The following is an 11208-nucleotide window of genomic DNA, read 5'->3' as shown; positions in this document are numbered from 1 at the left end:
TACATTTCCAGACAGAGGCATGGGATCTACAGCTATTTAATGAGCGTTGCTTGATTCTTGGTGCTGGATGACACTTTGGAACACTGGGTAAAAATGAATTACATTTTTTTCTATGACAGCAAAACCCACAGCTATGCTGCATTTTCACACAGTAATTCTTCAGACTCTAGACAGAAGCTTTGCCAGCAATCATCTTCTCCCTGCAAATTCAGTGTTCACAGCTCTGGCAGACCTCCTGGCAGGTTCAACATATCTTTTCTAGCAATTACCAGAACTCACAATATGGCCTTTGCTCGCTATGAAAAAGGTAGCAAAACCTCTCCTCCACAAAAAGGGAATCACAGAGCATAGACAGACACTGCTTTTCAAAAGCTTCTAAGCTTCATCTCTTTGACCTTTTCTATTACTGGTAAATAGCTAGCCATGCTCTGTGCTTACATGGTTCTCTTTCAACTCTTAAAAGAAAGATTTTGCTTGTTCTCGCCTCTCTTAGAAAATTGGGGGGTAGCTACTTTTGACACAGAGATCCCCAGATACACTGACTTCTCTCTCTCTCAAAACTGCAAAGTACCAGACAGATTTCTCTCTGAACAACGTAACTGTACATTCTGATTCCCAAGTCTTAAACTATTTAGCAGGCAGCCTACCACTGACAATAGCTACTTCATATGCTTTCAGTTTTTCTTGGAGCCATACCCTTATGCCAAATATTCATGTGTGATACAGACAAGACTTTTATACCTGATTACTGACATATTAAGGAATTTTAACAAAATTCTGAAGATACCTGTAAAATTATAATCAAAGATCAGTTCTGCTGATTACAGTTTTTGCAAATGTTTTAATGTAGTCTTACTAGAAAACACTTCGATATTTCTAACAATTGCTTTCTTTGAAAGAATGTGCAGTTAATAGAAACTGATAAGTATAGTTTTCAGCCACTCCTGCTACAAGTTAAAGAGCAATCTCAAAGTTTTGTATTAGAACTACGAATAAAATGTTAACAATTTAACACTATCAAATTAAATATCTTCATTATAAATAGGCAAAGTGATTGATTGATTAGTTTACGTGGTCACCTGATACTATTATAGTTTTGTTAACAGTGTGGTCTGAAACACAATAATTAAACAAGGGATGCCAATGGGGGAAAAGAATTCTGCAGAAAATCATTTTAGTTCAAAAAGCAGCTACTCAAGGATCTCCTGTACACGTGAAAATTTAGAGAAGAATTCTCACTTTGTGATTTAGTCTGTAATTGTAGTTGTATTTAATTTCTCTGCATTCTTGGTATTCTATCAGCATTAAGACACAGAATCTTACAAAGCAGCTGGAATCACAGGAAAGTCTCTAATACCTTGTACATATGAGAAAGTTAGAAACAGAATCATCCCAACAGTTGCACAAACCAGCTCCACAGAGGGGACACATTTCATTTCTCAAACTAAATAGGGAAGAAAATGCACTCATTCCAAAACAGATAGTTATGCCAGGAATTAGTGAACATGCTTATTCTTGCAGAACAGATATCAAATGAATAGTATGTGTAAATTCAATAAACTTCAGTGCATTAGAGAAGAATGTCCTCTGGCAAAATCTCTGTACTCAGGCTGGAAAAAACTAAGTATGAAAAGCTTAGAAGAATTCTTCAGAGAAAAGTCTCAATTTTTATTTGCTTTTCTGAAAACACGAATTAAAGAGTCCTTACATTGTATCATCAATGCCCACGGAATTTTTCTTCTTTTGGTATCATAAATCTTTCTAGGCTATCTCCTTATTTTCTAAATTCCTGGAAAAAAAAAAAAGCTTTTATTACTGACCTTGGCTAATCTTCTCATTCCGGCTAATATTTGTTTTACTCTTGAAAACTTAAGTAGTGGGTTTCAACAATTATGAGGTACTTAAACTCTGTGCTTTTCCTCAAGACCAGCCATAAAATTAGAACAATTTAAATTGCCATTACATGCCTAGACTTTATTGGTCTGTTCTTGTGCTTCTTAGAGTCATCACTATCTTGCATTAGCTAACAACTTTATACTATTTCTGCAGTTCATATTGACAGTTAGTAAGGGCTCTGGGGAGAGCTCAAATTATTGCCATAACAATCCTCAACATTGTTACCAAGTAGTCTTTATGAAGTAGATTACATAAAAAGAGAGAGTAAGTGATCTGAGGTAGTTCCTATACAGATGTTTTTATTGAGAAACTTGTTGGTAATCAGAACAGACATAGGAAACCATATTTTATACAAGATATCAAGAATACACATTACACTATGACCTTATGAAAAGCAATGCTGTTTTATTAAAGATTATTTAAAGTCTATTCCCTAAAGAAACTAGCAAGTTTGACTGAAGTTATCCTTCTCCTCTTGTTAAATGAGGAGCCTGCAACAAGATAGTCAGTCCCTTTTCTTACAAGACAATTGCATTTCCATTTGTTATAAGGTTGACTTGTCAGACTTTCACCAGCTCCTGGATTTTGTAATTTATCAATCTGAGCAATTGGTCTGTTTCAAACACTGCTTTATGAAGTCTGAACACTCTGGTCTCTACCTCTGCATTGGATGGTTCCACAGATGTTCTATTCAGTAACCGGCATGATGTATTCTATTTATTTCCTCTTGCTTGTTTGAGGCATTTACATATTTATTGACAGTTCAATGCATTAATGATATTTTATTGTTGACAACTCTGCTGTTTTCATCTGCCCTTTATCAGTCTCTGAACTCAGGTTTCTTTCATCAACCTTGGGAGATCAGTGGATCAAATAACTTGTCTTCCATTAAGTAATTATATTACTGGTTCAATAGCATATAGTTGCAGCATAATATTAATAGTAATTATTATTCAAATTTGAGAGTAGGTTGATGCTTATTTACAGCTTTTATGCAGTCCTTTAAAAATAACATAATAAAAACATCAGCAAAACAGCTTTTGTAAAAACAATTATAAAAGATTTTACTTGTGTTCTCTGTATGATCATATAATCAAAGACGCAGAAGAAAATGGATGAACTGGTTCTCACTTGCAGTATCTATCTGCTTTCACTTTTGCTCGCCTGTGTGGAAAGGGGAATGAAACAAAACATTAAAAACTGAACATTGCATCTGAATGTTTTATTTGACTCCAAATCTTAAGCAGACATTGAAAGCACTTTCTGTTTTGTTTGCTTTGAGAAACACAAACACCCAACAGCATTAAGGTTCTGCCAGTTAACTTTGTTTTCTTAAGGAGCTACAACTGTAGTGTGTAACATTAACCTTGTACATCCTTTCAAGTCAGGACCTGTGTTTTGCCAGATCACTCTGAGGGATGGAATCCAAACTGAGTGAGAGCTGAAACTGATACTCTATCTATGATGGCTGTGGTGAATTTTTTCACACCGCTTACAATTACGAATTCTCAGAAGTAGACTTCTGCATTTTCCACTTAATGAATTAATGTATGAGAATTTATACCATACAAAACATTTTAAAAGTTCAAGGCAGTTTCTGTATTCTTGGCTCCCTGGGGAAATAAGAGATTTATTCTCACTAAATAACCTGAAGACTTATTAATAAATGCTATTTCTCCTTAAAATGCAGTTCTCCCCTTTCCAAAAGGTACTATGGGTACTGAAAAAGTTAAAAGCTTATTTCTTGTTATTAAAAAGAGTCATTCCTCACCTCCTCTGTACTCAATAAACTGAGCAAACCTAGAGATGCCCAAATGATTCAGTTCTGATGAATTTCCCAATCCAGAAATTTCAGGTAAATATGCAAAAACTTGGAAAATAACAACAACAAAAATGCATATGAGTTGCTGCAATATTTTGACCTGGGAGGAAGTGCTCATATCTGCACCTCCTCCCTGCCTTCCCCTCCATGAAATCTATCCGTTTTTTGTATCCAATTTTACTGTAACTGCATCTCCCAATAACTTTTAAATTAGTGCATTATTTCTTCTCAGTAAAGTACCTGTCAAGGAGCGCTTCATGAAAAGTGCCTTCTTTCCTGGCTTTTCGGAGGGCTTTTGTATCTTCTTTGCTTACTTTCAGCTTTTTGTCTTGGAAACTTTGGAATTTCTTTCTGTAAGGGGAAAAAAACGTTAAGAGTTGTAACTTATTTCAAGTTCTGTGTTTCAGTAAAAACAACTGTGATGAGTATCTTGCAGTAGACAACTGGCCTAATAAAAATCTAACAAACCATCACACTACCAGAAGTGCACTAAAATTTATCTATGTGAAAACTACTCAGTTTTTTGGGGCACTGAGTGGGAATGACACCATGCATGATTAATGTGATATGGTTAAAAATTCTGAAGAACTTCAACTCCTTCACCTTCTAGCAAAACAAGACAGGAATGAAGGTGCATTGGGTGTAGGAGCAAGGTGTTGGTAGTGAGGAGGCTGCAGGTGTGACCTCTGTGAGAAGAGGCCAGGAAGTGCCCCATGCTAAACAGACCCACCACATGGCAAACCTGAGTCTATTTAGCAGAGCTGGTGATGCCTCTGTGAAACCATCTAAGAAAGGACAAAGATGACACACAAGCAGAGGAGAGGAAGAAAAACAGTAAGCGTGGTATGAACACCAAGGACAAAGTAGAAAGAGGAGGTGATCCAGGTGCCTAAGCTGATATTCCCATACAGCCAGTGAAGAGGATCACATTAGAGCAGGGGAACACAGTGAATGAAAGCATGGAAAAAGATAAACTATCCTGTACTGGCCAGTCCCTAGTTGGGGGGGTGGGTGTGGAAGGAGCCTGGAGTGAAGTTGAGCTTGGGAGCAACGGGAAAGATAGGTTTTTTAATTTTTGTTTGTCTCTCTTACTATCCATATCTGTTTTAAGAGGCAATACGTTAATTTCCCCCAAAGTTTGTCTGTTTTCTCTGTGACGTTATCTAGTAAGCAACCTCCTTCTGTTTATCTTGACCTATGAACCTTCTCATCCTGTTTTATGCCCTTTTGCTGCCAAGTAGGAGGAAGTAAGCAACCAACTGGTTGGGCGTTTGACCCTTTCATCAAAGAAGCTCCCCAAAAAAAGAGGAAGAAGTTGCTTAAACCTGTTAATAGCTCCCAACTACATACACATAGTTGATTTCACACTGTTTAACATTTCCTTTGTCTTCCTGTGGAACATCATCTTTCTTCTTAGTTTCTCTTTCAGCACAAGTTCGAATCTATTATTGAGAAGAAAATATATAATAGAAAATGTCTTCTTCAACTTGCAATTTTTGATTTAAAAAAAGACAATATATCCTTCATAACCAAATGAGAATCACAGTAACTTTAAGTTCTCAGCTTTCAAACCAGTTAACTATTAACTATTGGTTAACTAGAAAAATTAGCAATAAAAGCAAGAGCTTCCTATAGTACAGAAAAGGATTAAGCATAGTGCTTCAAAATACTGTAGGATGTAATTCCACCATCAAAGAAGCACCATTACAATTGTTAAGAGTTACATCAGGGATAAAATGTATTTCTGAGAGATTGAGTCCATGGTATTATTGCTCTGACTAATACACACTTCTCTTTATCTGCAGGCACATGTTTTTCAAGTCCAAATGAAGTATTTCCACATCCTCTTACATGAAATTTCTGCACCAGCATCGTTCTGGATAACCCTTGTCTACTGCTGGTTCAGTCAGAATTCATCTTCTTGTTCCAAGCAGTTCAGAATTATCTGGTGTATCACAGAGAGGGTTTTACCCACCACTTCTTTAGTGGCATAAGTATTTCCAGTAGATAGGTAAGTAGCTCAGGTTAGGCATTCCTGGAGCTCATTTGCCTCTTTTATGGCCAAATCACTTGGTAGCTTACAGAAAGCAATTGTATCTGTATGCCCTCAGTAAACTGTAGCACAGAAGTACTTAGGTAAGCTTGAATATCAATGCCAAGCCTGTATTAATTGTAGAATATGGTAATTACCTTTATCATTTCTTCTTCCCCTGCAGTTTTGCTTTTGGCTTCTATGTCTCCATCTTCATTACACCTAACAAAACGACTGTTTGCTGCTAGTAATGCCATTTTTTTCTGCAGAAATATCATATACTGTTAGTATAAAATTTGTATATAAGCCTTAATGGTAACATTGATTCTTTACAATACAACAGAAAGCTCTGTATATGTATTCTGTTCTTTTACATGTAGACATTTAACAGCTAGTTGGCAGTCTTCTTCATTCTAAATTCCTATACAGCTGCCAAAATGCAGGAACTTGAAGTACATAAAAATAATTCCTAAAGAAATACAAAAACTACATCATACTTGGAAAAACAGAAGATAAGAACTCACAATATGAAAGAAATTGCAAAAAGGCAACTGGTAAACAACATTTTACTGCCTGTCAATACAGATCGCAAGTCAAAGTGCAGTCAAATGCTAGGAACATTGAATGAATTATCCTAAGCAGCTTACATCTTGGAAGACAGGTTCCCATTGCTCTCTTGATCCTATAGCATCTGAACGCCCGACAACAAGTCCATCTGAATTTATACCCAGGTATTTCCCATAACCAGACTTCAGAGCAATCCTCAAAGGGAAAATGCAGTGAAACAATGAAGAACATCTTGATTTAAAGCAATTCACAATTTTCAATAAATCAAAAATATGTTATTAGTATGCAATGTTTTAAGAGAATATAAAAACAGGTATTCATATCAGAAACAAAGAAAGCAAATATCAAGGCTTGTAACATTTTGTTACAGTAGTTACCTTGTATCAGACAACTTCACTGCAGTAAACTGTTCAGGAGGACTGGGGCCTTCATCATCTTAGGAATGAATGTTCCATTAGTTACGTAGTACTTGTTATACACAGTATTTAACCAGTTAACAGTGCAGTTTCAAACAAGCTGAAAAACAATACAACTGCCACTGCTAAATACTATGGAAATCTACAATACTACTTTTCTTTAAATATTTCTTTAGGATATCCACATTCTTAAAGAAAAACAATGGAAGTGCTTACTTACATTCAAGTAAAACAGCACAAATATAGTCCTTGTTCTGAGGAATTTACAGTCATGAATTTTGTAATTCTCCTGGTGATGTTTCATTGTAATATTTCATTGTAATATTATTTTCTCAATAACAAAATTACAGTTTGTCTCCAGCAACAGAACCCTAAAACCTAAAATGCTACTAGCCTCTCCATTCCTCAAAACCAAAGTGAGATAATACTGTCATTACAGGTTTGAACTCACTCTATGGACAAAACACACTGTTAGGGTCGTGGAGCATTTCTTATCTGACTGATGATTGAGACTCAAAGTAGAAGACAAGGTCATCCCCTCCATAACACATTTGCACAGTGGCAAAACCAATACATTCTGAAGAGGATGCAGCAATAATCCTTTAAACTCATTTGCCTTGAGTTTCATTCTCAAATTGATACCATAAAGATTTTATAGAATTTAATAAGTTAAATTGCTTTTTATCCAGTAACAAGTGATCATCACCAGTGTGGTTCAATTTATTATACAGATAAAACAGCAAGAAGAAATAAGTGAAATTGATTGTTAGTCATTAGGTTTCAGTCACGCTAAAGCCAAGATTACTGCATTATTTGTAATGAACTGCCTTTAGCTGTAAAACTGTTTGCCTTTGAGCGATACTACATTTATGCTTTTCATTACTAAAACTGATTTTTTTTCCAAATTTCCTGAAACAAACCTTTGTGTGGTGCTCCAAGCGTAAACAAGCCATTATCAAGGGCATGGATGTAAGCTCCTTTATCCATTTCTATAGCTATAGTTCCTGTAATTTCACCGAAATTACTGACAGCCCACCAGTTTCCTAAAACAAATAAAATAACCATCACAGTTAATGGAGTAATCACAACTTCTGACTGCAGTCAGAGTCATTATTTCTGTATCTATTCAGAGTCTTGACATCCTATAGATAGTGATAGTATTTTAAGATTTTTGTACATTATTTTAAAATACCCAACCAATTTAATGGTGTTGCTGCTGGAACAGGCTATCCTGCTGTTCTATCCACCCTGCTATTCCTGATCACTGGCTCCTGTTCTCCATCCCTCTGTAGTGCTATAACACTGCAGAGCACTTAGATTCATCCACCTGATCTAGCTGAAGATAACCTTGCAAGGAAGGTCTTATTTTATTCTGGATCAGCCTCCTGCAGTTTTGCAGTCACAGCCAATTGCTACATATCCAACAGAACAGAAACCTTTAAGTTATCTTCTGTGAAATTACTTCATACGAATGGCAGTTCTTAGACTTATGATGTTTCCCACTGAACAATGTTTGAACATTTAAGCTTCATAGAGTTCTACCAACATAACCCTGCTCACATGCATGAACTAGAATTACAGTGTTTATATATTTAAACAGGTAACATTTCCTCCTATTATCTTAAAAATATTTTCTGCCTAATTAAGGTAATTATTTTTAATAAATTAAAATATGATGTCTTTTTTCCTCATGGTAAATTCAGCAAATTTATCTTTCTCAAGCAGAAATAATCTTCCTTTATCTTTATAGAACACATGGAGCAAATTTGCTTATCCTGTAGAGTCAGAGTTTACTGATTACAGAATGACAGAATTACAGGTGTTGGAAGAGAACTCAAGAGATCATTGAGTTCAACCCCCTGCTAAAGCAAGTACCCTAAAATAGGTCACACAGGTAAGCAAGGTAAGACAAGTCTTGAATATCTCCATAGAAGGAAACTCCACAACCTCTCTGGGCAACCTGTTCTAGCACTCTGTCACTCTTATCACAAAGAAGCTCTTCTGCATGTTTGTATGGAACTTTCCTACATTCAAATTTTAAGCCATTGCTCCCCAAGCAATGCAAATTCATCAGCATATGATTTTTCCAAATCTCTTCCAGCATTTTCTTTTGAAATTGAAGTAAGCTAAAGGATGCAAAACATCTGAGATGTTTGGTGAAGCACAGTAGCTTATCTTCCCATCTGTGGTCTTTTAACAGAGAAATAGGCACAAATTTCCTTGCAGTGCATTAGCACAAAATAGAAAATGACATTTATCCTGTTAGGAGCATGGTGCTACAGTATATATCTGCATCTCTCATAACTGAATATGTTTTAGCTGTTTTTGTGAAGTGAAATTATGGTAAATTAAGGACAAACAGCACTGAAGGACAGTCTGTTGTGTTCTCTCTCAAAACCATACATACTTTGATCCTCCTCTTTTAGGAAAAAAAAAAGTGAAGTTACAGTTGGATACAAAATAATGTTTATGTCTTCGACTTCAATTAACAGTAACAAATTTATAATGTGAACACATAACAGCAGCATGACAAACTAGAACTAGAAGCTAACAAAAACCTCCTTCCAGGGGAACTGATGGTATGAGCGAGCTAAAGAACTCAAGCAAGAAGTAACTACTGCTGAGTAAGACTAGAAAGCACAGGTTCTCCAAACTAGGAAAACGTCAAATAACAGAAAACATGTTATTCATGTAGAAATATATACAAGAGCATTATAAGTTTATCTACAGAAAATACTTCTGGGGAAAACAAACAAACAAACAAAACAAACAAACAAACCCAAAACGAGATCCAAACAAATAAAGAGCTTGAGACTATTACATGAACATACTTGAGCAAAAAAGAAGCTGGAAAGACTCGAACTTACAAACATGGTGACAAGTGACTACAAACCTGAACACAGGGTACACTTAGTTTTAAGAATCCTATGACAATCTTTTCCACTTCTGCTGTCCTCTATAGCTGCCACAAAGTCACATAACTCCCAGAAAGCTGCTTACCAACGATATCGAGTTGTTCTTCTGCATCCTCATCCCTTTTCCTTTTCTTGTTCTTGTGCTTTTTCTTGCTACAAAGGGTGACGTAAAAAGATAAGAGCACACCTCCGATGAACCCCCGGCAGCCAGCGCCGTGCCGTGGCTTGGCTCCCAGGAGCGGAGCCGCAGGCAGCCTCACCTCTTTTCCTTCGTCCCTTTGAGAACGAGCTTGGTGGACTTGACGCAGGAGTATTCCGCCATGTCTGCCTACGGCGGGCGCAGCGGGACACGGCGATGCGCCACGGACGGAAGCCGCCGAGCGGCAAACTTCCTCCCCGCCCGCTCCGCCAGGGTTCGAACCACGCCTGCACTTTCCCGCATGGTGGCAGCGCGCGCTCTGCAAGCGTGGCGGAGAAAGTTAGGCGGGGGAGTTTGCGCGGTCCGACATTTTGGCTTTGCCTGCGCTGCATTGAGGGAAGGAGAATTGTCTGAATCCGCACATAAAATATTTACTGTAGTGAATGTGTATAAGTAACAAAAAGTTTAATTTTTTTTATTTTTTTAATTAAAGCATAAAAGAAAGAGGGCAACAAAAACATGATACTGGCAGGATGAGTTTTAAAATCATATCACCCTTTGCCTTTTGCTTCTAGCTCTGCTTCAGTTGAGTCCCCTCTTTGCAGAGCTACTAAACCTCAGTGCTAGGGAACAAAGAGCCCACCAAATCCCTCTGGTGTGTGCTGGGGCTCACTGAGGGGCCTGGCAGGTGCTGCTGAGATGGGTGCTGTCGCCCATCATGAGGACAGATGCATAGCACACCGTTTGTGGGCAGCCACCTTGCTGAGTGGCGGAGGGGATGGCGAAGGTGGCATGGCAGAACGAAGTACGAGGCTACACTGGAGCAGGAGCTTCGAAGGAGGCCTGAGACGATAAGCCATGGAAACAAAGCTTGTAAGTCTGCCAAATGTGCTATATTTGGAGCATAATGAGCTTTATGACAGTTGTTCCCATCCATGTAGCTACTTGGCATGCCACAGAGTAAAATCCATCCCCTGGCTTTCTTGTAGGGCATGGCCAGCTTTGTCTTGGTGTGGTAAGCTTCCCATCTTCTCAACAAATACTTTCTTCATTTGGGAATATTCTTCCTAATGCATGTATAATTGGGGTCCAAACTAGAGCAGTCATTTGTAACGTATGTTTTGCCATCTAGCCTGTTAATTAAAGGGGTTTAGCATTCCAAAGTTTGTTTGCCTCTGATGATACTGGATAGTCAAATGTGAGATAGCATCTCTGCCAAATCTTGCCTTGCAGAGATACACAGGCATGCACATTGTATTACTAACTTTTGATTTCTGATTTTATTATCTACTAAGGGTTGCAGAGGTTCTAGAAGTAATAAGTGAGATTCTTAAGTACGGTTATGTCAAGACCTTTAAAATCACTGAAATCACAGCCAGGTGGTAGAACTCCACAGGTGTATCTTTTCCCAGTGAATGACC

General features: G+C 37.5%; 1 protein-coding gene across 2 annotated transcripts; it reads right to left on the bottom strand.

The window, feature by feature from the left end:
- Positions 1-1644: 1644 nt before the first annotated feature.
- FRG1 (FSHD region gene 1) lies at positions 1645-10060 on the bottom strand. 2 transcript variants are annotated; one of them, XR_004166184.2, is made up of 10 exons: positions 9909-10060; positions 9734-9801; positions 7654-7776; positions 6695-6752; positions 6398-6512; positions 5909-6013; positions 5069-5160; positions 3959-4069; positions 2965-3060; positions 1645-1789 (listed from the first exon to the last, which is right to left on the bottom strand). XR_004166184.2 is itself a non-coding variant. In XM_031588669.2 (9 exons), exons 1-9 carry the CDS (start codon positions 9968-9970, stop codon positions 3024-3026), a joined length of 771 nt encoding a protein of 256 aa, XP_031444529.1. In that variant the 5' UTR covers positions 9971-10060; the 3' UTR covers positions 2181-3023. The 2 variants fall into 2 exon arrangements, 1 of the variants encoding a protein (XP_031444529.1); XM_031588669.2 differs by lacking the exon at positions 1645-1789 and having other exon boundaries at positions 2181-3060.
- Between the last annotated feature and the right edge of the window lie 1148 nt (positions 10061-11208).

Source organism: Phasianus colchicus, chromosome 4 (assembly GCF_987193195.1).
Source record: "Phasianus colchicus chromosome 4, bPhaCol1.hap1.1, whole genome shotgun sequence".
Classification (NCBI taxonomy): domain Eukaryota; kingdom Metazoa; phylum Chordata; class Aves; order Galliformes; family Phasianidae; genus Phasianus; species Phasianus colchicus.
The sequence above is the reverse complement of the archived record's forward strand: the minus strand, read 5'-3'. Positions and strand labels throughout refer to the sequence as shown.